This window comes from Thermoascus crustaceus (assembly GCF_041956765.1).
Source record: "Thermoascus crustaceus strain CBS 181.67 unplaced genomic scaffold VTN00scaffold_3, whole genome shotgun sequence".
Lineage (NCBI taxonomy): Eukaryota > Fungi > Ascomycota > Eurotiomycetes > Eurotiales > Thermoascaceae > Thermoascus > Thermoascus crustaceus.
Genome location: NW_027192529.1, coordinates 2,428,803 through 2,451,825, shown reverse-complemented (window position 1 = coordinate 2,451,825; position 23,023 = coordinate 2,428,803). Strand labels below are relative to the sequence as shown.

Genomic DNA, 23,023 nt, shown 5'->3' with positions numbered 1-23,023 from the left:
GATGCTGCTGCTGCTTGGCCGTCTGGGAAGTGGATGCTCTACATTGCTCAAAACCCTCGCTGGTCATAGTGAAAGCCATTTCAAATGCACTGGAGATATAACTTACAGTGGCGTCCCAATTGAAATCATGAAAGAGCGTTTTCGCGGGAAAGTTGTGTATAATGCAGAGATTGATAACCATTTCCCATATCTCACAGTTGCTTAGACCTTGGAATTCGCCATCAAGACAAAGACACCAAACCAGAGGATTGGGGAGATCTCCAGGGAACAATACATCGAGAAAATGAGAGACATTCTAGGTGCCACCTTTGGATTGAAGCATACCTTCAAGACCAAGGTTGGGAACGATTTTGTTCGTGGTGTCTCCGGAGGAGAGAGGTAAAGAGTTTCTATTGCGGAAATGGTTGGTACCGCCTCTTTGGACCCCCCTCTGGAATCATAAGGCTGACTCAGATGTCTAGCTAGTCACTTGTGCTTCTACTACATACTGGCATAATCCAACCCGTGGTCTGGACATCAATGTCGCTCGAATTTGCTCGCGCCCTGCGTGTTGCGACCAATTTGGCTGGCAATGTTATCGTCACCAAACTATACCAACCAGGGGATTCGCTTGTCGAAATATACGACAAAGTCACACTTCTATACGCCGGTCACCAGATCTGGTTCGGTCATCCCAACGACGCAAGGCGCTTCTTTCAGGACATGGGCTTTTTGAACGGACCTAGTGAGACGACAGCGGAGTTTCTCACATCCATCACTGACCCAATTGCTCAGAAAGTGAGAAAGGGGTTTGAAGAGCGAGTTCCTCGGACCCCTGAGGAATTCGTCTCGCGTCGGAAAGATAGTGCGTACTACAAGAAGTTGATGACTGAAATTGAGGAGCACACAAAGAAATACCCTTGAGGTTTCTCCGATGGTCTTCAAAACCTCAGGTCAGTACAAGCTGCTGAGAAGGCTCCCTGGACTCGGAGCCTTTTGCCATACACTCTCAAGATGGGAATGCAGTTTATGGCGACTTATATCCGCTCTTATCAACGAATCCTAAGGGACAAAGCATACACACTGTCAATCGTCGTTACCATGGCGGTTGTCGCTCTGGACCATGTTCTACGACATCCCGGAGGACACGAGCGGGTTCTTCTCCAAAGGGGGCGCAATCTTCTTCTCTGTTCTCTTCAATATCCTTGTGAATTTTGCAGAAATCAGTGTGCAATTCTCGCAGCGACCGATTGTGGAGAAACATAAATCCTATGCTATGTACCATTCGCACTTGCTTCAATGGTGGTGCAGTATCCAATCAAGATGCTCAATGTGGGTGTCTTCAGCGTGATAATTTACTTCCTGGCAAATTCAAACAGGAAGCCAGTCCTTTCTTTCTATTCATTCTCTTTACGTACCTTATTTCTGTGATGATGAGCGCTCTTTTCCAGACGATAGCTGCTCTTGCTGACTGTGTGGAGACGGCCTTGTAGCCGGTGTTCTGCTGTTGCTGCTAGGGATTTACGCTGGCTACATTATTCCCAGACCGTCGATGCATCCGTGGTTCAAGTGAATCAGCTACATCAATCAGATATATTACGCAATAGAGGCACAGATGGTTGTCGAGTTCCACGGGAGGAAAACCTTATGCACGACCCTTGTGCCTTCTGGTCCAGGCTATGAACATGTCAGCGTGTTGAATCAGGTGTGTGCCATAACGGGTGCTCGCCCTGGACAACTGTACGTTTCAGGCGACGACTACTTGGAGCTTTCATTCTCTTATTCTTACTCTCATCTATGGAGGAATTTCGGGATATGCATGGCCTTCTTTGTGGTTTTTGTTGCCGCATATGCCGCTGCTACAGAATTCAAAAAGCCTCCAGCCTCCAAGGGTGAATTTCTTGTCTTTCGTAAGCCAAATTTCAGCTCCGCAAGGCGTGCCCCAGGAGTCGATGACCTGGAGTGTAGGGCAGACAAATCCGTGGGGGTCTCTCAGCAGGAAGTTCTGGTGGATGGTCTAGCCAAGGGTGATGATGCCTTTACCTGGAAGCATATCAATTACATATCGATATTAAAGGAGAAAAACATCTACTCTCTGATGTTCAAGGGTATGTGAAACCAGGGACCCTAACAGCATTGATGGGAGAATCCGGAGCTGGAAAGACAACTTTGCTCAATGTGCTTGCACAGAGGATCTCTGTCGGGGTTATTATTGGTGACATGCTTGTTAATGGATCTTCACTGGGTCGCTCCAACGTGAAACGGGCTATGTTCAACAGCAGACATCCACCTGGAAGAAGCTACTGTGCGTGAAGCACTTTGATTCTCTGCTCTGCTGCGTCAACCCAAGGAAGTTCCGGTTCAAAAGAAATATGAATATGTCGAAACGATCATTGTGACTTTAAAGATGCAAGAGAAGCTGTTATCGGTGTACCTGGCCAGGCACTCAATGTCGAGCAACGCAAGAGGACGACTATTGGGCTTGAACTTGTCGCCAAACCTTTTCTCCTCCTTTTCTTGGATGAGCCAACATCAGGACTGGACACTCAGTCAGCTTGGTCTATTGTGAAGCTCTTAAGAGAGATTGCGAATGCTGGCCAGGCCATTCTCTGTACTATTCACCAGCCATCTGCCATGTTGTTCGAACAGTTCGACCGTCTGTTGTTGCTCGCCAAAGGTGGAAAGACCGTCTATTTTGGTGAAATTGGCCCAAATTCAAGCACTTTGATCCAGTATTTCGAGAAGAATGGTGCCCTCCATGTCCAGATAACGCAAATCCCGCGGAGTACATTCTCGACACGATCGGAGCCGGAGCGACAGCACAAGCCGCGCAGGACTGGACTGAAATCTGGAAGTCAAGCCTTGAGTTCCAAACGTCACTGTGGAAATTGAGAAACTGAACTCCATGAAAGATGGAAACTCATCTCAGAAGGAAATCGACACATCGAGCGGATATGCTATGCCCTGGTTCCAGCAATACATCGCCGTGCAAAAGCATCTTTTCCAACAGTACTGGAGAAGTCCGGTCTACATCCTGAGCAAGGTCTTCATAAACCTCATTGGCGGTCTATTTCTCGGCTTCACCTTTTACAAGGAACCAAGCTCGGTCGCGGGCCTCCAAAACAAGACCTTTTCTGTGTTCATGCTCCTACTCCTCTCCCTCGTGATCATCGTGCAGTTGCAACCGCAGCTGATCCGATACCGGGAACTTACGAAGTACGCGAGAAGCATTCCAAGATGTACCAGTGGACCGTCTTCGTTATCGCAAGCATTGTGGTGGAGATCCCCTTCAACATCGTCATAGCCTCGCTCTGCTTTATATGCTGGTACTTCCCAATCGGGTGGTGGCAGGACATATCCGATGGCCGGGGGGGCCACCATGTGGTTCATTTTCATGCTCTACCAGATGTATCACACAAGCTTCTCTCAGAGCCTGGCCATCGTGGCTCCGGACGCTGAGACCGCCGCCATGCTGACCATCCTCTTCTACACATTCATCCTGGCCTTCACGGGCGTCGTCCAACCTCTCCCTCAACTCGTTAAGTTCTGGCACTTCGCCTACTACGTCTCCCCCTTCACGTATCTCGTTTCCGCGATGATATCCACCGCCACCCACGGGGTGCCTGTCCGATGTGCGGAATCCAAAATCAACGTCTTCAACCCGCCAGATGGGATGACGTGCGGACAATACGTCGGTCAGTTTGCACAGGCAATGTTGGCGGCCATATACAACCAGGATGCGAAAGAGATCTGCTAGTTCTGCCGGTTTTCCGTGTCGGACGTCTACCTGGCTGGCATCAACATGTTCTACAAGGACCGCTGGCATAATTTCGGCTATCTGTGCGCCTTTACCGCGTTCAATACCGTTCTCTTCTTCACGGCTTATTATCTGAACTCTCGGGTGGGAGGCGCGGGGATTCTTAATGCCGTGTCAAGTGCTCTGAGCCTTGAGAGGGTGAAGCGGGTGGTTTGCCGCAAGCCCAATTCTTCAAAGTGACCGAGTTGTGATTGTCTCCATTATTCCGAAGAAAAAGATACAGACAGGTATGATCTTCTATTGGAAGTTATCTGATAGAGACTTTTATCCTGACCCAGTCGATCCCTATTTTCTTGAGTTATTTCTTCCGAGGGTTCTTCAGACCGCACCTATATATTTCTTTACATTTAGCGTGTTTTAGATCCTAGATTGTACTGTATATATTGGTGCCCTCTAAGTTCCTTTTTTAGTCACTTTCATTTCTATACATCACAATCATGCTTTTTCTTTTCTACTTCCCTTCTGAATAATAGATTCCACTTTCCAGGGTTACCAACAATAGAAGGAGAACTGTATCATAAATACCACAAGCAACTTCGACACTCATTCAGTTAGTAGTGTAGAATAAATATCTCATAAAGTTTAGTGCCTAAATATCTATCTATATATATCCATCCAAGAGTACTCTAAACAACTATTCCCCACGCCAAGACTCACAATCGCCTCTTCTCCTTCCATACTTCACATACTCGATCCTATACCCTCACGCAAGCGCTTCCGCATCACTCCAGAGGCCTCTCCAGTCCCTGTCCCATGCCTTATACAAAGATAAGTATTCTAAGCGGTAGGAACGGTGGCATTATCCCCCTCTTTCAGGATCTGGATTGCCATCTCCTTGAGCTTGAATTTCTGGATCTTGCCGCTGGCGGTCTTGGGGAAGGAGTCGGAGCTGGGGAGGTAGAAGATGTATTTCGGGACTGTGAGTTTTTTGCGTTTTATTAGTATGGTGTTCGTTTTGGGCGAGATTCTTTGTTGGTGAGGTAGGATGTTTTGGGGAGAGCGGAGAGGGAATTATGTGCGGAGATCCAGTAAGGGGTAGATGAAATAAACAAAAAGGAAAATCAAATAAACATTAAGGAATGAATGCAATAAAAAAAGAGAGAGAAGTTGTTATCAAAATAGGGAAATGTTCAATTGCTTCGATGGGGACCAACTGGCGTTGAGTGCATTATCTCCGTCAACCCCGGAGTTTGAGCTGTCGAGGTGCTTATATGGCACTCCAAATTAGAGTAGAAAGAGACAAGACGAAGAATAAGGAGAAAATAAACCGGAAAGAATAGAGCTAGAGCTGAAAACGTGGAGGGCGATCACGCGACGTGAGGTGCTCAGCAAATATGCAACTGCGGTTCACATGGGTTTTGTGCATATGGGCTCTCACAAACTTAATGCAATCCGCACAAAGCACAATACGGTACAGTAATAGTAAGTAATGTATGTAACCAGAAAACGCACAGCGAATACTGCCCCGGTATTCCCGGAAAAAAGAGAAAAAAAGAAGCTTTGGTGGCGTGAGACATTAATGCATGTTTGCTGCATAGCAAGCAGCATGTGTATTTGTGTGGGATGAATTGGGTAAGGCAAAGCACCGACGGAGGGGGAAGAAAAAGCAAAGAAATCCACAGCACGGTGCTGTTATATATACCACGTGGGGCTGGTTGTGGATAAGCTGAGCCCTGAGATTTTGATTCTGACGAAGAATCTGCAGGGTTGTTCCAAAGAACAGCTTCATAGATAGATGCGTAATGGCATCATATAATGAGAAACTGAAGCTGGAGGGATGTGCTGGCTCCCCAAAGGAATGGCGATGACCATTCAAGCCACAAGGAAACATGTGCGACCGGGATAGAAAGGAAAGTCAAAGGACTTACCAAGATGATGGCTCAGTTTCTCTCGTACCCATTGTTTGACCTCCTCGGGGGAGATCTTATTTTCACCCTCTTCGCGCGCGACAACGAAAGCAGCTACGACTTCGCCATATTTTTCGTCTGGAACGCCCACGACAGATACGTTTAACACACCGGGATTAGATAAGAGACAGTTTTCTATCTCCAACGGGTGAATGTTCTCGCCGCCACGAATAATCAGATCCTTGATCCGGCCAGTTATGGTGATATAACCATCCGGTGACATGGAAGCTTCGTCCCCGGTCTATATCTCGGTTAGAGAGTCCTCTACATAGCAGTGGCGCACCTGGTCATCGGATCAAGCTTTTCACAAGACTCACATGCATCCAGATCTTTCCGTCTTCATCCGCAACCAACACCTCGGCTGTCTTGTCCGGAGCGCCCCAGTACTCCTTCATCACCAGGTATCCACTCACAGCTAACTCACCTCTCGTGTCGATAGGGAGAGTCTGACTTCGATCAGCCGGGTTTACAATCTTCGCCTCCACATGTGGCATGAGCCTTCCGACAGTATTAATCCTCTTTTCGATTGGATCGTCCGTGGTCGTCATCGCAGACACAGGGCTGGTCTCGGTCATGCCGTAGCAGATTGTTAGCTCTGTCAGATTCAGGGTCTTGTGTAGCTTCTTCATCAGCTCCGCGGGAACGCTACTCCCGGCAGCTATCCCCGTCCGTAGATACTGGAATCCTTCATGTGGTACCTCCCCACTCCGAAGCAGATTGAGCTCCTCGATGAACATCGTCGGGACACCATACAGCGCCGTGCACTTTTCCTCCTGAACAGCTCTTAAACTTGCAAGAGCATTAAAGGACTCTGAGGGGAATACAATGGCAGATCCGTGAGTAGCCGTCGCCATGTACCCCAATATACACCCGAAGCAATGAAAAAGCGGTGGAGGACAACAGACAATGTCCTCTGGTGTCAGACGCATGCGATCTCCAATCTGAGCGCCGTTGTTCAGGATAGACCGGTGACTTAGACACGCCGCTTTGGGCATGGATGTTGTTCCGGAGGTGAATTGGATGTTGACAATGTCATGTGGTGAAAGATCTCGGTGAGGTAACGGGCGACCATCTGCCACCAACTCGGACATAAGTGACGGATAAGGAGTCAAACATCTATAAGAGGAGGTATCGACTCGGCCGGACGAATTATCAACAACGATGATATGCTGGAGCGAGGGTATCAGGGAAGATTCGATCTTTGAACCTTCCAAGTTCGGAACAATGTGTCTGAGAAGAGGGATATTGTTACGGGGCTCCCGTCGAGGGAGATTTGCTTCGGTACTGATCATCAAATGACTGGCACCAAGGTGGCTCAGTGCTGCGACGACTTGGTTCGCATTAAATGATGGATTAAGTGGCACCTGAAGAACGGTCAATATGGGCAAAATGTCGGCATAACTGTCATTGTAACGCACCAGTATGGCTCCGAGCTTAAACAATGCATATGTCACCTTCAGAATGATCAGCTTCGAGCGCTGAATTTCGCAGACAGTGTTCAAACCATACAGTTGCATACTCCAGCCCATTTCCAAGCATTACTGCCACGCGGTCGCCTTTCTTTACACCAATGGACTCCAGACCCCTTGCCAATATATTACTCTTAATGTCAAGCAATTTGTACGTCAATCGACCATTTTGATGTCTCGAAATTACACTTCAATAAGCGTCAGCAGGGTCTGTTGGGGTGGTAGAAGTCGTAGTCGATGGATAACCAACGCATTCCTATCTCCATATTTCCCCACAATGTTCGCAAAGTGTTCTCCGACGGTCTGCTCGAACAGAGGAGGCTATAGTAAACCGTAGGTTATCCCTCATTAGCTAAAGATCTTTGGATGTATATCACTCAAGTCTGAGCGGTCGTAGACCTTCGAGCTCACCTCAGACGGTCCCCGAGCGTAGCTCTGCGTCAACAATCGCCGCTTCGCAGCAGACACAGCTTGCGAAGCTCTCCTCGTCTTGATCCCTGCTTGCAGTCGTAAAGCTGCAGTCCTTCCTAGACGCCATAGCTGGTATGCCTGCATCTTTCCTCCTTTCCAGTTGTCACCGGTTCGCCTGTTTCCTCATCGACCCTCAACACTGTTACCGAGGTCTGTTTTTGTTGTCTCACTAGGCCGACGATATCCGAGCGCCTAGATGCGTTGGCTTTTGACGCCAATGGACCGCGAAAGGAAGAACTAGAACGAAGAACAAGAATGAATGCACAGAGAATACAAAAAAACAGAAGCAAAAACCTCAGTCCCCGCGACAGCTCATATTTAGAACTGTCCGGGGGTGTTTCGGTTCACGCGTCGGCTGTCTGAACCCCTTTGCGGTCCGGGGTTTCCCCGCATCTGCGGACGATCTTCCCGACTCCATCGCGCGGGGTCGGTCTGGGCGAGGGTCGCGTTCCTGGAGCTTGTTCGCCCTCACCATCTTGGCGCGTTCCCCGAGGTACCTAGGTATCGCATGTTGCTTGTTCTCGCAGATCTTTTTCGATCTATAGATGTTTAGATCCTGATCAGGCGTCCCTGTCTAGCATGCTGCAACTTAAAACGACTATTTTTTTATCTCATTCGAGTACTACGTCGCCGGAGTCGTCCCAGATCTTCAGGGGCTTTACAAGAAGCATAACGAAGGTCTATTCTAAAGTCAACTTTAACTAAGGAAATAGAAGACGCTGGGTTTATTGCCTACTGACGTGCATTTTGGTGCTTGGTTCTGCTATAATGCAGTAGTGCCTAATATCTTACTGCTATGATCGACTATTGTTGTCACGACCATGAATTTCTATAGGATATATGCATATCATAATTGCAGGGGTTTGTTGCCTATTTACCTGGTCTTCTTTTTCTTAATTTACAGCTGTTTATTTCTTAGCCGTTTATGCCTTTGAGTCTTTTTCCTCTTAAATCCTATTTTTTGTCATCGCTTTTTTTGTCGACTATAAACCATTTCTACGACATACTCATCTTTCAAAATGGCAAGGGTCCTCAGCGTACACGATGAGAATTTCCAGCCCTTAAGATTGTTGTCTGAGAAGATGCCTCAAGAGACCCATGAACGTGCAGTTGTCTATGAACGCCGGCGTGTGAATGGCGGGCCGAACGTCATCCTCAAGCTTCGTTACCAGTATGCATACTGTTCCTTTCTCATTTACACTCCTGTTAATTATAAATCTATCCTATAGAAGGGAGCCTACTACCACATACCGGCAGATAATAAAATCACAAATGTTTTTGGGGAAAACGATTTTAAAGATGAATGCCATGCTATTCGTGCATGTCAGACCTCACGGAGGACTGCAGTCCACTATAAACATGCGGAACTGGTTCAAAGCGACAGAGATATATACCCAGGAGGATACTTGAATGCCTTGATCATGTCAAAAGTCCCTGGTTGCTCTATCATAGAGCTCTTGTTAAACGAGCAAGAGGTTGCCGTCATCAAGGAACAGCTGGCAGAGACCTTAGAGTAAGTTCCAGGATTTTGCTATGAATGCACCATTTATAAATATAAATTTGGCGGACAGAAGCTGACATGGAGCTTTTCTGGCAGACGTATGCGCGCTCGAGGATTCTCAGTCGTCTATCCGGAGACAGAACATGTATTATTTGATCGAGAGAACAGGCAGGCGTATGCTCCATTTTCTGAACAGCTTTTCTTTTTCACCCGGCCCTTCTCCAATTACTGACGGTTGAACTCAGGTATTTCATCGGGATGTCGGGTCTGGCCGAGCACCCTCCAGATGAGGAGGAACCTATCACGGTGTCTTCCTTCGCCTCCTTTGCGGTCGCCTCGAGGTCCGTTGGGTCAATGCGCAGATTACGTTAGCTGGGTCCCAGAGGTACCCCGCTTGAGGTAAGATAGAGATGGAACGTGGTTCTTCCAGCTTGTCTCGAAAGGCATACAGTGGTGTAATTGCCATCAATAATCCATTTCTTTTGCATACGCTCATGAGACCTTGCTGAAGTTAAAATATTCGGAATTTGAAGCTCAAGAATAAGATTGCATAAATACAGAAAGCGGCATGGACTGATTTATTTCCCTTACGTAGGTAGTCCCAGACTACAGAGGTATGTTTAGTGGTGAATTTCTTGCTATCTAGCTCCATTGCTGGAACATTCGAAGATCTATTTACGGGATTAACTGTTGGCAGTGCAAACGGAAGGGCGAGCTTGGCTCTCCAGTCCAGGAAATAGGAGCGATGGCTGTCTTGCTTCTTTCCTCTATACGTTAAAATAAAGCATGTTTCTTTTATTGCAATGTCAACTATTGAATACATTCTCCCTAACCCCGTTCGTATCTCGCTACTTAGATCCAGTAGGATAGTACGTACGGTACATGTATAGAGAGGGCAGTTGCCTGTTGTGAATAATCGGTTTGTTAAACCATAGCATCAATATTATAAATAGCCACGATTATATTCTGGCACAACTCATGCAGTTCCTCCCGTCATCTCTTAAGTAATGATACAGTGAATACGAGCACTCAAGCACTTATGTATCCTTCCTGTAGTTACATTCATGCTCGAAGCAATAACACATCCTTCCCGTATTCTTAAAGTATTCTGGCCCGTAATCCACCGTGATATCCTCAAAGAGCCCAATGTCCCTGATTGCCTCGACAATCATCACCACCTTGCCCCCGATTGTCCTGCTGCAAAATCTCGTCGATGGACCGCACGAATGGTTGGTGAAGCGAGTCCAGTTCCCGTACCTCTTTGGACAGATGAGGGCCCGCTCTTCCCTCTTCGCCCGAAGTCTAAGGGCGTAGGTAGGATCGCCCTCGTAGTCTAGTGGCCGGAGCTCACCGACGAAAAAGTCGAGTACGTCGCCCTCGTTGAATTTGGAGACGGAACGGACGCCAACGCCTTTCAGTGGATATTCAACCAGCTCAACGAGGGTGCCTGCGAGTGTACGGAAAGAGCAGTCGCACAATTCTTTCGTATGGCAAACATTGCAACGTTTGTCTTGTGACAGTATGCGAGTTGTGGGATCAGTTGCCTCAGGGGGCCACTTTCGTGGGTCAAATCTATACCCGTCAACGTGCACCTAGAGTTTACCCTTGTCTGTCGTCGGGCAACGTAGGCCTCCATCTAAGGTTCTGACTATATGATGAGGATGGTCGTCTGGTAATTTGACCAGAGTTGATAATTCCCTTTGCAAGAGGGCACTTCATATTTTTGGAGCGGAGAGTACCAATCCAAGTTCCTCGAGCGTGCAAATAGCTTGATACTCAGGCGATTGTCACGAATTATGTGTGATAGCACCCGGCATACATGAGGGGTAGAGTACCTGCAAGCCCGTCGGAAACCGTTGGAATGTGCGAGTATTCCCAACATTTTCCACCCGTGAAGGAAAACAAACCACTCGAGACGTCGAATTTCTCGCTGTCGCTTTTGGTTTATACTGAGACATGGCTCTGCGACTGGCTCGAACGACCAGTGCTCAAGATGACTGATACCAATTTTAAGTACATCTTTCGCGCACTTCCTGCACTCTGCTGCTTTCTTAATCACCGCGTCGGCTTCGTTATGCTCCGTTTCGTATACGTTCACCATGCAATGTTCTATTGAATTCTCTTCAGGATACACTTGGTGGCTCTTTGAAGCAGGCTGACAAAATTGGTGTCCCAATAGATGGCAGCAAGGATCTGGAGAACGTCAGGGAGTAATATCGGAAAATGTTCTTCAAAAACACGATGGCCTTGTAATTCCGTGGGAGGAGGCGAACGCCCCCTGCGTGGTCGCCATCTTCTGATCTTCCTGGGTTGTTCCTCAAAGAAAGAAACTGTCCGATTCGAGAAACGTCTCATTTTCTGTCCCGGGTCTGACTGCACGATTCGGGTAGACGACATGTTTAATGCCGAATCTGTCCTGGTTAAGTTATAGCAAAACAGTATCATCAAAAATTGTGTTTGCTGATCCAATATTCCTGGGACATGCTATATGTACTCCGATAAGCTCCTTCAATGAGATGTGTCGCCTTTGTTTCCCAAACATAGAATTCCACAAGTGCATTGAAGGCAAACAATACACCATATTGAGTGGCTTATAAACAGCACAAAGAATTATTTCTAATCAGAAATGAATGAGATTGTACCCTTTATTAGCCACTTCAATCACACTTGCGGGAAGAAATGGGATGCATCGGAAATGAAAGTAATGGCTTCTGCATTTATCTAGAAACGATCCTAATACCGTTCAACATAAATAAATGTAGAACATGTACATACAGTGCGTGACTGTATGTGTCTCTTGGACTTCAAAAACATGGCCAATATGAACCTTTCAGAATTTTGAGTACAGTTATGGTATACACTGCTATACCCTACTTTCCTCACCCATACCTTGCTGCCCAGGGGCTTGGTAGATTGCTATTGTATACCCATGCGACTTTGAAACTATTGGAGGGAGGTACCCAGAGACCATGATGGGTCACAGATCCTAGGCAAAGCTAGCCCAGATCGCAATATAGTAAAAGCGGCAAGCTTGGACAGGGGGAGAGTATGCCGAAATATATGATTCAGTACCTTATACAGATGCTGGATAATGCCCCTGCGTTGTCTGCGGTTTGCATACTTGTACAATTCATGGATGGAGATGGAAACTAGCTCCGCGGTGGATCCCCGTGGCTTGGCGGACGATGTCATGCGGCGGGGAAAGCTCGGACGGGATGAAGAAAGACAGGTTCTGCATGATAGACAATTAGACAACAGCTTTGGGATTCATGCTGGCCACATTTCTCCTTTTTTTAAATATATAATAAATTGAATTGAAAGACAGTGTTTCTTCCTTTTCTTTCTATATCCTTCGCTGAACGGCCGTGTTAACTCTGGTGTCCTGCTCCAAAGCTGTGAATGCGCGGGGCAGAGATGGCTTCCGAACCTTCAGAAGAAGCTATATCCAACTTTGTTAGCTTTACGAACTCGTCGCGTGAGCAGGCTATCAGCTTTCTTAAGGTCAGATCTACTTTTTTCTATGTTCCACGTGTGCAATGTTGACGGCTAACTTGCGCAATGGTAGGCAAATGATCTGAATTCAAACAAGGCCATCAATGCCTATTTCGAGAATCCACCTGGTTTCCAGCCAGAGGTGCTACACCATCATTGCTGCACAAATTGGGAGCATGGGCTGATATGGTTTGCCTGGAGAGCAGGTGCCGAGCTCCTACGACGGTCAGAATGTTCCATGTGAGTCCCCACTGCCTCCAGACGATGATCAATCCAGAATGGCTAATGTTCCTCTCTCCTGTTAGCTTTCAACATTGAGCCGGGTCCTGTTTTAGACAGCGGTTACGCAGCAGCCCCTCCTTCCCGTCCTCCGTCTAGGAGAAACATGGACGAGTCGCCGAACGCTAAATACGGCAACACCGTCGACCTGTCAACTGCGAATACTACGGGTGAGAGAATCTTCTGAAGGAACTGAAGTCAATGTGCTGACATGAGTGTCGCATTTGACAGCGAATTCCGGGCAAGGACTAACGCTGGCCGAGCGTGAGGAGCGAGATCTACAGCAGGCAATGGCGATGTCACTGAATCAAGACTTTGGGGATCAAGAAAGTGGGGTCACGAGAACGGGCACCACCAATTTTGGGCGTGCAACCCGAGATCACTATGATGAAGATAATTGGGCACTGACCCTATTCAACTCCAGCTCTCGCGAAGTGATAATTAGCCCGGACCCAGAAGAGCGCAGGAGGGTCGACAATGAACCCGCATTTATCCGTCCGTCTCAAGAGGCTACATATCTCGGAGGGGTCTTGACGATCCTTCATTCAATCCCTCTTGCCAGAGAAGCGCTTCTGATGAGAGAGAAGGTCCTTCCGGACTACGGTCATGACCCGCAGTGGTGGAATGGGCAACCGATCAGTGTCCCAAAAGTCGTGTCGCTCGATGACGCTCACAGTCGCGACAGTGGTTTGGACGACGTCTTGTATGAAGCTCAGAGATTGATGGCTTTCTTGGACTCTACGGAGCGTGCATTTGGGAGCGGTGATGCTATCGCAAGTATGGGCCCTGTGTCGAGTTACGACTCCGATACGGGTGTCACGAAGTTTCTCGAAACATGGCAGGAGGCAGCTGTTCGAGCAACTCCCGGGAACCAGTTGGCAACGATATTCTCATCTCGTGCCCTCAAACGGCCGCTCTCGACACTGGATACTCCGATCGAGAAAGAGTTTGTCACCTTGGAATCTTTCGTAGAACCTGAGCATGGCCAGACGCTTTATGATGTTCTGGATCGCACTGTCTGGTCTGATAAGCCCGGCGAGGAGCTCGATGATGTGTGGATAGAAAACCTTGCCGAGGTTCTCACGATAAGACTGGAGACTTCCAAACAATCGGCGAAATCACTCGATGTGAAGATACCAGCTACTTTCTATCCTGATAGGTATCTTGATACCTGTAGGGATATCGCCCGTGACTTTCGTTCTCGAAAGCTTGAAGCCTATAAAGAAGTCTCGAGGTTGAGCAATCTAATGAACCGATTTGCCGTTTCCAGAGCCGTGGCCAAAAAGGGACTCCCGTTTAGGGAGACGCTGGAAAAGGCTGCAGTCGCGGCTTGTCTTGCTCTACCGAAGAATCTTGCTAACGGGGTCAGCGAAGCTTCCCTGACTCCTGAAGCTGCAAATGCGGAAGGCCAGAGGCTGGCAACCGAGCTTCGCACCATTTCGGAGAAAATCGAAGAGAAACTGAAAGGTGAGAAAAGGACTTACGAGAGTGTCTGTATACAAACTTACATAGCCGAGGACAGAACTAGAAAATCGAAGACAGAGCGCCCTTGAAACTCTTCGTAATTACTCCAAGGCGCTTACAGAGCCATCGTCCTCTGCAGATGAGCCACCGCATCACAAGTACACTTTGCGAGGCGTGTGTACCGAACCGCATATAATATATTTGCTCAGGCGTCGTGTTCCCGACAATTCTCAGGACGAAGCAGATTCCAGTGCCGGGAAAGCTGAAGGCTGGCAATGGTGGCGAATAAGCTTTTCTACAGACGACGCAAAGACACGACGGGCAGAGGCAGATCAGAAAGGGTCAAGCAGGAAATACGCTGCACCAGCGAATGCGGATGTTGTTGGGTATACCGCTCGTAAGGTTCGAGAGATCGAGGTCCTCAGGGCTGCTCGTGAAGAGTCAAAGAGTGTCCTGCTTGTCTATGCCAACGAAAACGCGGTGAACTTTCCTGAAGGCCCTCTTCCTCTTCAACTTCAGGTAATATGAAATTGTATTCACGGGCAACCTGCATATTCTGACATGATTACAGGAGTTTGTGGATACAGATAATAAGTCTTTTGAAGCCGAGCTCCAAGAAGCGGAGCGCGATTCTCAAAGCGAAACTCTTCAGGCTGAAGAGCAAATACAGCCTTGGGACAACAGTGAGCCTCCTCCGAGACGCCCTTTCTTCGACTCAACTGAACCCTTCTATGATACACATTCGACTTCTGCACCAGATTACCAGTGCTCACACCAATACGAACAGAGGATGTCCTTGGATGAACAGAATCCATCAGCCGCTTCAGGAGTGAATGTATTCGACTACCAGGTCTCTTCGTTTGAGGATGATGCGAATCAAGGGCAAGAGATGCAGGAAAGAAATGCACGAGGGTTACTAGGCAGCCAGGGTGGCTGAACCGTGTAATCCAGCCTCCGCAACATATGGATTAGTGGTGTGATAAATTGCATTGGGGTAAGATGTGGCTTTTATATCAAGAGCATTAGCTAGTCTTCATTTCGATTCGTGATCGGGGTGAATTCGCTTTGATGAAATACCACATGGCATGTTTGCTAAACTCCATGTAATATATTAATATCACATCGAGCCTATTATTAGTTCATAGACGTCCAAATAATGACAATCCATTGGATTATTTAGCTTCCCATCATCATAGATTTGCATTGAACTCTTGAGAGTATTTTATTATAACGCTATTAAAATCTAGAGCCAGAAGATGGTATCAGATGCGCCAACGTTGAGCATATCTACTCCGCATATTAGGTCTGTTTGTTGTGTTTGCATAAGTCCGCCTCCCGCAATCCGCGTACCTACCACTTTTAGACAGCTACCTAGCTACATCAACTACATCCGACTTTCAGTCAGATTGAATTCTCATAAATTACAGACAATGACACTCGAAAACGATACAATAGCTGGAGCGACGCTCGAATTGCTCGAGGTCCGTCTGCGGAGACTCGAATATCTTCTGACCGGAGACGCGAACTGGACGGGACACCCAAAGGCCGCCCCGAAGCCCGACACTCTGGACGATACTGTCGCCCGACGACTCGCACGTCTGGAGGCCGGCCTGGAGAAGCTGAGCAAGGAGGTACCTGCGGTTCACGATGTCCTTCAACTTCGTTAGTTTGGCCCAATTGTCCATCCTCAGGGAACAGGAGCAACCAAGCTAATCCATTGTATTCAACATAGACGACCGGTTCCCGGAACTCTTTCGCTCCCCGTCGCCGAATCAAATCCCCGCTGGTCTGACGGTGCAGAATCTCGCATCGATCGTATTGTCATATGCGTCCGCTTTCCCGGAAACCGCTTCCCGCCTCACCTCGCTGAACGACCTGCCCGTTCCTGACGCTAAACTATCCACGGGGCTGATTGAGCTCCAGCCGCGTCTGGACAGACTGGCGGAAGTCCAGGAGGAGCAGGCCAAGGAGGTTTCTGAGCTGAGAACCCGCAGCGCGAAGGTTCTGCAGCGCTGGTATGAGGTTGGATTGCTCGGAAGCGGGGAGTGCTGGGCCGAGTGGGAGGCGCGGCTCGAGGACGTGGACAGGGAGGTGAAGAGAGAGGAAGTCGCGCGTGAGAAGAGGGCGAAAATGCTCTGAAATCACATAATCTATCGGTTATGGTTTCCACGACTTGATGAATGTTGTGCGCGGGCAGCATCCCGTGGCACATTCCCGGTTTCAATTGGCGTCGCTTTTTCTGTTTCTATGCTGTGCATGGGCGGCCTTCTTCAGGTTAATTTTTGAGGTAAGGGTTTACCCCCCAATTCTCCATTCTAAATGTCTTTGACGGGATGTTACATTGCTGTGTTCTTATATTGTATTGCTAATTGGGATAGTGTAGATACCCATATCCTTGTCTTCAGACCCTCAATGTGGTGTGATTATCAAAAACTACAGACTCTTCTGTTGCGGATAATGATCTGGTCCGGTTACACTTTTGTTCGTCAATCCCAAAGCATGACATTCTCCAGGGATCAGAACAAGCGTGAATGGACCGAGTCATGCCAGACGATTGGGATCTCAGCGACGATTAGGCGTTTCGGGTGTTCCTGGATGCGGATATTTGAAGTTTGCACGTGTCAGATAGCCAATACCAAGGCCTTCCTCTCTTTTTCAAGGTTAGCTAGGATCATGGAAGCATTGAGATATCCATTGGGACGTTGGTCCAAGCGCAGAGCTACCATGTGGACGTTCCGAGAAACAAGGTGGAAGCTGCTCATCTTCAAGCGTGCCCACACCGGTAGATACATAATGGTTGCCAGTCTTAAAGGCATGGATGGTTTATATATAGAATCAGGTATTCCTGCAGACGTCGCGTATATGCCATTTGCTGAGCGCCGCGGCAAGCGAACATCGCCACCTTATGCGGCCCGTTGTTAGCAGTGTCCTTATGAGGCAAACATGCTGATCCTGGTTCTGCATAATGCAAGTGTTTTTCGACGGCAGCACTGGCCAGGGGATCGGAATCTCAGCCTGGTAAGACAGCTGACGACTGCGACAGCGCGAGCGCCAGACGAGGGTCCTGTCTTGGGATCGCCGCGATCTCGACCGTAACAGCCACAGCGATGCCAGGACCGCTGTGCGCCCGTGTGCGCTGGTGCGGCGCAGCCGGGCAAATCATCCTCGGCCCCTCCTGGTCCGGTCCACCGCACTCGTGGCCCACGGCTCCATTTGAAACGCTAGCCAACCACTTCTCCCCCCGAACTCCTTTTCGAGCCTCTTGAGATTCAACGTCCTTCCTCCAGCTTCTCCGGTCCTTACGTCTCGAGGTCTGCCCGTCAATCGACCTTCCTCTCTTTCTTGCCTCTATTCTTCTTTGCCGATCCTTTCTATCTCCCCTCCAGCCTGGTGCTGAATTCGCGTCCCCTCCGGACTCCCGCAGACCTCCCTTCATACGCTCGTTTATCCGCCCCCCCCCCCTCTTCCAAGGTACGATTGTACTGTACATCGTAGCCTGCTGCTGCTGGTTCCTGTATGACGTCCATCCTCAGCGTCTCCGTGATTGGTGTTCGCGGGAGCCATCACGTTCAACCAAGTTGTACGATTCACCTGACACGCGTGATAGATCCCGATCTTTTCCCCCCCGACCCGGACGGACCCTGACCAACTATCAATCGATCTCTACCAAACTGTGCGACCTGCTCGAATACTTGCAACTCCAATCGATCCCGCGATAATAGTACTCTCGGTGTAAGAGGGAAGCTGCAGTCTCCCATCGCGATATCGGACAGGAACACCTACCATATTCATGGTGCAGTATTCTATCAATTCGCCGTCTTTCAACAAAGAAAACCAGTTCATCGACCCCAAGCCAAGAAGGATGGCAAGGTTTAACGCCGGCAATATTTTCGGCGATCCGTTCGCACTTGCGACCATCTCGATCTCCATTGTATGTGTCTCGATTATAATCTCCATTAGTTCTCAGCGGGGGCAGAGTTTTGACGGGTCTTGGTTTATCTAGCTCGCGTGGGTGATCGCGTTCGTTTCGTCCATCATTGCAGATATACAGGATGCCTATCCCAGCTATGTGTGGTGGGCAGTTGCCTACATGTTTTGCTGCATCATCGGCATCACCATCGTTCTAGCGTCGGACACTAGCCTTACATACGGCGTTGCGGTACGATTCTTGTATTTTGCTTTTTGTTTGTCTAGATTGATGACGCTGACTGCTGGCAGATTGTCGGATATCTAGCTGCAGGGCTCGTGTTCACCACTTTGGCCGTGAACTCCTTGATCTACCAAGATGAATCCGCCAAGCAAGCAGCAGCAGCCGGATTCATTCTTCTATCCATGGTTATTGTAAGTACTCCGTTTGCGGACCTGCGCTCGAACATATGTTTGCTTACCCAACGCGCAGGTTGTCTGGATCTTCTACTTCGGCTCGACACCTCAGGCTTCCCATCGCGGATTCATCGATTCGTTCGCCCTCCACAAAGAGCAGCAGCAGCACAATTCCTATCGCAACAGCAGACCTATGTCAAATGCCTATGGTACTCGTCCAGAGACCAGCAACCAACCTCCTCAGATGTACACGTCAGCGCAACTGAGCGGATTTGAAACCTCATCCCCCGTGTCCGGATATGCTGGTGGCCCGATTGGAGCAGATAAGCGGTCTTCACAGCCACGTTTCGGCAGCACCCTGGGATCCCCAAGCGGGGCAGACGCTTCCGGTGAGGTGAACCAGCCGACCGAGTATCCTTATCGCGCAAAGGCGATCTATTCATATGAAGCGAGCCCCGACGACGCGAACGAAATCAGCTTTGCCAAGCATGAGATTCTAGAGGTGTCGGATGTGAGCGGACGATGGTGGCAGGCGAAGAAATCGAATGGAGAGACCGGTATTGCTCCATCGAATTACCTTATCTTGCTTTGATATGGTCGAAGTAAAGATAAGAAAAACTGTACACCTGCTGCTTCCTCACCATCCTACTCACACAAAAATTTTCTTTGATACCCTTTAACTGTAGTATCTCTCTTGGCGCGATTCTGGGTGAAATTCATGTCATGTCTTGATGGCTTCTTGTCACTTCCATTACTTCACTTTTTTCCGCATTTTTCAACTGAACACTTTACCCTTCCTTTTCATTCATCACCCAGCCGTCATCCGCTGTTGCCCCGGTGCATCTCAAACTCCCAACTCTAGAAAGGTCCCTACGAGGGGCGGACAGTATCCGAGCCTTTCAAGGTCGCACTCATCATTTTTTTTATTTGTCGGGCATAGTTTACGGCGAGATCCATTTGTCCTTTCTCTCTCTCTCTTCTTTTTTTTTCCGGCTTTGTACGGGTGGGATGACTGTTTGGGTCCTGGATGGTTTTATCTTTTTTCCTCCATTTCTCACGAAATGCTCGGCACGCTCGGTGTTGAGATTGCAGAAGTACGAACATAGCCGGTTTTTCGTGGACAGATCGCAGATAAAAGTGGTCAGAAATACAGTGAAGCTGGTTTATGCAGTTGTGGGCTCTTCTATAGTTTCTGTAAGCTTGTTTTTGCAACCCAAGGTTGTGAAGTCCAGGCAGGCGGAGTGAGCTTCGACAAGGCTGCTCCTAACCTTAGACAACCATGGATCTTTTTCGGATTTATCATCTTTACCTGATTCTCCTGTCAATTAACTTGTTTGGAGAATGCCATCGTCACACAGCTGGGGTAAATATAGAAGACTCATCCACGGGCACTGAATTTGAAAAGGGTGGAGTTGTCGTAGTAAAATCCACAAAGAATGTGAATGTGATAAAAGAGAAATGCCGAAAACATGGTCTTTCTGACTGAAAACAAGAGGCTGGGTTGCCTCAATTGCGCAGAAACAATGGATCGAAGATTTGCGGTGAGTGTCCTGAATGGACGGGGGCAAAGTGGAGCCTGGGATAATGTCAATATGACACAGCACACTTATTTCCGAGAACTCCGTTAGACGAGCCGTCCACCTGTTTGCTTCCCCACATCTCAAGCCTCACTCTCCTTCTATTAACTTCATCAGGTTTGTATATCCTTATGCTGCGTAGGTCACGTAGGTACTAGAAAGGCCGATTGTCGATCCTTGCAGCATCTAGTATGTCCGTTGAGAAACTCAACAATTGGTAAATCAGATGTACATCATGAAGATCATCTGCTTTTGAGCACCTCCGGAGATTTACTTATGTACTGTGTACTATTGATAGACGCCAACAGTGTGCTACTTGATATACTAATACACCGACCTTCTGCTTTGCCCTCGTGATGAGAATTAACTACTGTCGCCCTTGTCCGTGATGAGCATTCTAAACGTAAAATGACCGACAATCGTTCGCCACTCTCCACACTCTCCAAGCAATCATGGGAAGCGTTCGCATGTCTGATACGTCCATCCCTCAGAGCTGTGGCTGTCGACCTTGCAGGCCCTCCGAACCTCAACATAACTCTGCCGATTTTCCTGCCTCGTTCTAGCTCTTCCATCGTGCTGGGTTCTAGAACTTCGAATGGCCCAAGCTGCTGCTCTAGACTCTACCCCGTATGCTTACCGCTCCCGGCAACGCACGTCATGGCTGAGACCTGTGACCTGAATAAGGTCAACCTTTCCATGATGCCTATCTAGCTCATGTAACTACGGTTTCTATTACATTATTGATTGATAACTTCTTGTTACATTTTTGAACAAAATGGTGTGATGGGAGGGCGTGGTCGCATATCTACTTCTACTTCCCGGTTCTATTTAAAAGAGGCCGGCCACCTGCTGCATAGGACTGCACTTTTTTATACTATACTATACATCCATCTTCAATTGTTTGACGGAGCAGTCCGGTTCTCTTTTTTTACCTTTGGACGTTTTCATTTTTTCCATCCGCTATAGATATGGAGTTCATTTAACGAGTCGACCCTCTTCCGCTACTTCTTGAGTCCTTTGCATACAGTCGTTCTCGAGTCAGTCGCGCGCGCGCAATCGGAGTTCCTTCTCTATATCAACGGTTTTGCGGGATACGATTTTTTTTCTTCTGTTCTCGATTGTACTTGGATGATACCCCTTTCGCTCTGTCTCTGAAGCTTCTCTTCTCTTTCTTTTCTCTTATTGTTTCCTTTCAAAACGAAAACCGCCGCTGCTGCACCTTACGTACTATACCTACCTAACCTAATCATCTTGCCGTCTCTAAATTAATCGGACCGATTCCGTCCATCCATCCGCAAATCATGGGAGACAGCGAGAACATCCCTCTCACGGCCAACGTGCTGGGCACGATCGGCACCATATTCTGGTGCGTCCAATTGCTGCCGCAGATGTGGTACAATTGGAGACGGAAGAAGACGGACGGCTTGCCGCCCGCGATGATGTTCCTGTGGGCTTCTTGTGAGTTCCCTATATAAATATTACCATGTTCTTCAAATTATAAGAGGTGCTGACTGTGTGTTGATCAAGGCGCGCCGCCGATGGGTGTTTATATGATATTGCAGGTATGTACATCCCTTGTCATATGCCAAACGATTCAGAAGGTGATTTTACTGACTTGCATCACTACTATATAGGAGGTCAATCTGCCGCTCCAGATCCAGCCGCAGATATTCGGATTCTTTGCCCTTGTCAATTGGGGTCAGATTCTGTATTACAACTAGTAAGTTCTACGATTTACTACCTACCATACCGGCAGACCAGACCATGGGGAGGTCCTGGAGTCAGGCAGGATGCTAATACGTATATGTTTTGTAGTAAGTACAGTTGTCTGAAGGCGACTGTTGCCGTCCTCGGGATGTCTGCACTTTTTGGTGGCCTCGAGGCGTTGTTTATTCTCACTCTTAGGGTATGTGCACTCTTTCCCCTTTTCCTGCCCAATAACCCAAAAATATTAGGAGAGACTAACGGAGATATAGATACCCTACAACAAAGGCATCACCTGGCCGGACCTGCTGTTTGGTGCAATTGCCGCCGTTCTGCTCGCAGCGGGGTTGATCCCGCCTTACTTCGAGCTGTGGAAGCGGAATGGGCGGGTTGTCGGGATCAGTAAGGCATCGAAAAAGATGCAGCGTTGACAAGGACGCTAGCTAAGATGTCTTAGACTTTGTTTTCTTGACCATCGACACTCTGGGAGCTTTGTTTTCCCTGTTTGCATTGGGTGAGTTACTTGTCCCTCTGCTATTGGTAAACGACGGTTCTTGAATTAACCTTATCATAGCCGCGCAGGGAACGTTCGACATCCTTGGTGGGATTATGTATATCATTGTGTAAGTTCCTTCCCCAGTTCGTCCTTTTTTGGATACTTCCCGTGTCTTAGTAGTACTGCATGCATATTTAGAGAGCTCGGGCTCACACCTTATTAGTTTCCTCCTCGAAGCCGGTATATTCACCAGCCACATCATCTGGCGTGTACGCAACCGCAAGCTCCTCAAGGCCGCGAAGGAGGCCGGGAAAAGCGTGGACGACCTTCTCGCTGAGGAAAACGAAAGTAATACTAATAATGGATTAGAGAGGGGGCCGGGCGACTTCTCCGCTGGATCTAGCGATCTTGAGAGCAACCCGGAGACGGTCAACCCCCAGAAGCAGATTGGAGATGTCGAGAAGCAGTGAACGGCGGCGGTTTCCTCCCTTTCTTATTCTATTCTCCTCTTGACGCGTTTTGGGTGCTCACATGGGTGTACGAG

At 48.3% G+C, this 23,023-nt stretch overlaps 11 protein-coding genes across 11 annotated transcripts; 9 read left to right on the top strand and 2 right to left on the bottom strand.

Annotated features, from left to right (window-relative positions):
• Window positions 1–283: 283 nt before the first annotated feature.
• VTN00DRAFT_6072 (uncharacterized protein) lies at window positions 284–903 on the top strand (the record flags this gene model as incomplete). Its single annotated transcript, XM_069432668.1, has 2 exons — window positions 284–361; window positions 466–903. The coding sequence occupies 2 exons, from the start codon at window positions 284–286 to the stop codon at window positions 901–903; spliced, it is 516 nt and encodes a 171-aa protein (XP_069288504.1).
• Window positions 904–1,594: 691 nt separating this feature from the next.
• On the top strand, window positions 1,595–3,976 carry VTN00DRAFT_6071 (uncharacterized protein; the record flags this gene model as incomplete). The annotated part of the gene is made up of 5 exons (XM_069432667.1): window positions 1,595–2,087; window positions 2,387–2,845; window positions 2,892–3,195; window positions 3,331–3,670; window positions 3,737–3,976. The coding sequence occupies 5 exons, from the start codon at window positions 1,595–1,597 to the stop codon at window positions 3,974–3,976; spliced, it is 1,836 nt and encodes a 611-aa protein (XP_069288503.1).
• A 597-nt stretch (window positions 3,977–4,573) lies between these two features.
• Window positions 4,574–7,727, bottom strand: VTN00DRAFT_6070 (uncharacterized protein; the record flags this gene model as incomplete). The annotated part of the gene is made up of 7 exons (XM_069432666.1): window positions 4,574–4,713; window positions 5,665–5,944; window positions 6,021–7,067; window positions 7,122–7,157; window positions 7,213–7,360; window positions 7,423–7,493; window positions 7,584–7,727. 7 exons carry the CDS (start codon window positions 7,725–7,727, stop codon window positions 4,574–4,576), a joined length of 1,866 nt encoding a protein of 621 aa, XP_069288502.1.
• Window positions 7,728–8,662: 935 nt separating this feature from the next.
• On the top strand, window positions 8,663–9,884 carry VTN00DRAFT_6069 (uncharacterized protein; the record flags this gene model as incomplete). Its single annotated transcript, XM_069432664.1, has 4 exons — window positions 8,663–8,814; window positions 9,022–9,156; window positions 9,390–9,485; window positions 9,842–9,884. The coding sequence occupies 4 exons, from the start codon at window positions 8,663–8,665 to the stop codon at window positions 9,882–9,884; spliced, it is 426 nt and encodes a 141-aa protein (XP_069288501.1).
• A 297-nt stretch (window positions 9,885–10,181) lies between these two features.
• Window positions 10,182–11,102, bottom strand: VTN00DRAFT_6068 (uncharacterized protein; the record flags this gene model as incomplete). Its single annotated transcript, XM_069432663.1, has 2 exons — window positions 10,182–10,591; window positions 10,964–11,102. The coding sequence occupies 2 exons, from the start codon at window positions 11,100–11,102 to the stop codon at window positions 10,182–10,184; spliced, it is 549 nt and encodes a 182-aa protein (XP_069288500.1).
• Window positions 11,103–12,543: 1,441 nt separating this feature from the next.
• VTN00DRAFT_6067 (uncharacterized protein) lies at window positions 12,544–15,316 on the top strand (the record flags this gene model as incomplete). The annotated part of the gene is made up of 7 exons (XM_069432662.1): window positions 12,544–12,645; window positions 12,710–12,778; window positions 12,843–12,876; window positions 12,942–13,085; window positions 13,147–14,382; window positions 14,438–14,898; window positions 14,951–15,316. The coding sequence occupies 7 exons, from the start codon at window positions 12,544–12,546 to the stop codon at window positions 15,314–15,316; spliced, it is 2,412 nt and encodes an 803-aa protein (XP_069288499.1).
• Window positions 15,317–15,809: 493 nt separating this feature from the next.
• VTN00DRAFT_6066 (uncharacterized protein) lies at window positions 15,810–16,518 on the top strand (the record flags this gene model as incomplete). Its single annotated transcript, XM_069432661.1, has 2 exons — window positions 15,810–16,041; window positions 16,112–16,518. 2 exons carry the CDS (start codon window positions 15,810–15,812, stop codon window positions 16,516–16,518), a joined length of 639 nt encoding a protein of 212 aa, XP_069288498.1.
• Window positions 16,519–16,555: 37 nt separating this feature from the next.
• Window positions 16,556–18,115, top strand: VTN00DRAFT_6065 (uncharacterized protein; the record flags this gene model as incomplete). Its single annotated transcript, XM_069432660.1, has 6 exons — window positions 16,556–16,666; window positions 16,763–16,798; window positions 17,423–17,518; window positions 17,766–17,821; window positions 17,875–17,893; window positions 17,987–18,115. 6 exons carry the CDS (start codon window positions 16,556–16,558, stop codon window positions 18,113–18,115), a joined length of 447 nt encoding a protein of 148 aa, XP_069288497.1.
• Window positions 18,116–18,169: 54 nt separating this feature from the next.
• On the top strand, window positions 18,170–19,294 carry VTN00DRAFT_6064 (uncharacterized protein; the record flags this gene model as incomplete). The annotated part of the gene is made up of 4 exons (XM_069432659.1): window positions 18,170–18,310; window positions 18,383–18,538; window positions 18,598–18,720; window positions 18,779–19,294. The coding sequence occupies 4 exons, from the start codon at window positions 18,170–18,172 to the stop codon at window positions 19,292–19,294; spliced, it is 936 nt and encodes a 311-aa protein (XP_069288496.1).
• Window positions 19,295–19,433: 139 nt separating this feature from the next.
• Window positions 19,434–19,808, top strand: VTN00DRAFT_6063 (uncharacterized protein; the record flags this gene model as incomplete). The annotated part of the gene is made up of 1 exon (XM_069432658.1): window positions 19,434–19,808. The coding sequence occupies one exon, from the start codon at window positions 19,434–19,436 to the stop codon at window positions 19,806–19,808; it is 375 nt and encodes a 124-aa protein (XP_069288495.1).
• Window positions 19,809–21,580: 1,772 nt separating this feature from the next.
• VTN00DRAFT_6062 (uncharacterized protein) lies at window positions 21,581–22,949 on the top strand (the record flags this gene model as incomplete). Its single annotated transcript, XM_069432657.1, has 8 exons — window positions 21,581–21,737; window positions 21,807–21,841; window positions 21,914–21,999; window positions 22,095–22,185; window positions 22,256–22,385; window positions 22,441–22,497; window positions 22,558–22,606; window positions 22,703–22,949. 8 exons carry the CDS (start codon window positions 21,581–21,583, stop codon window positions 22,947–22,949), a joined length of 852 nt encoding a protein of 283 aa, XP_069288494.1.
• Between the last annotated feature and the right edge of the window lie 74 nt (window positions 22,950–23,023).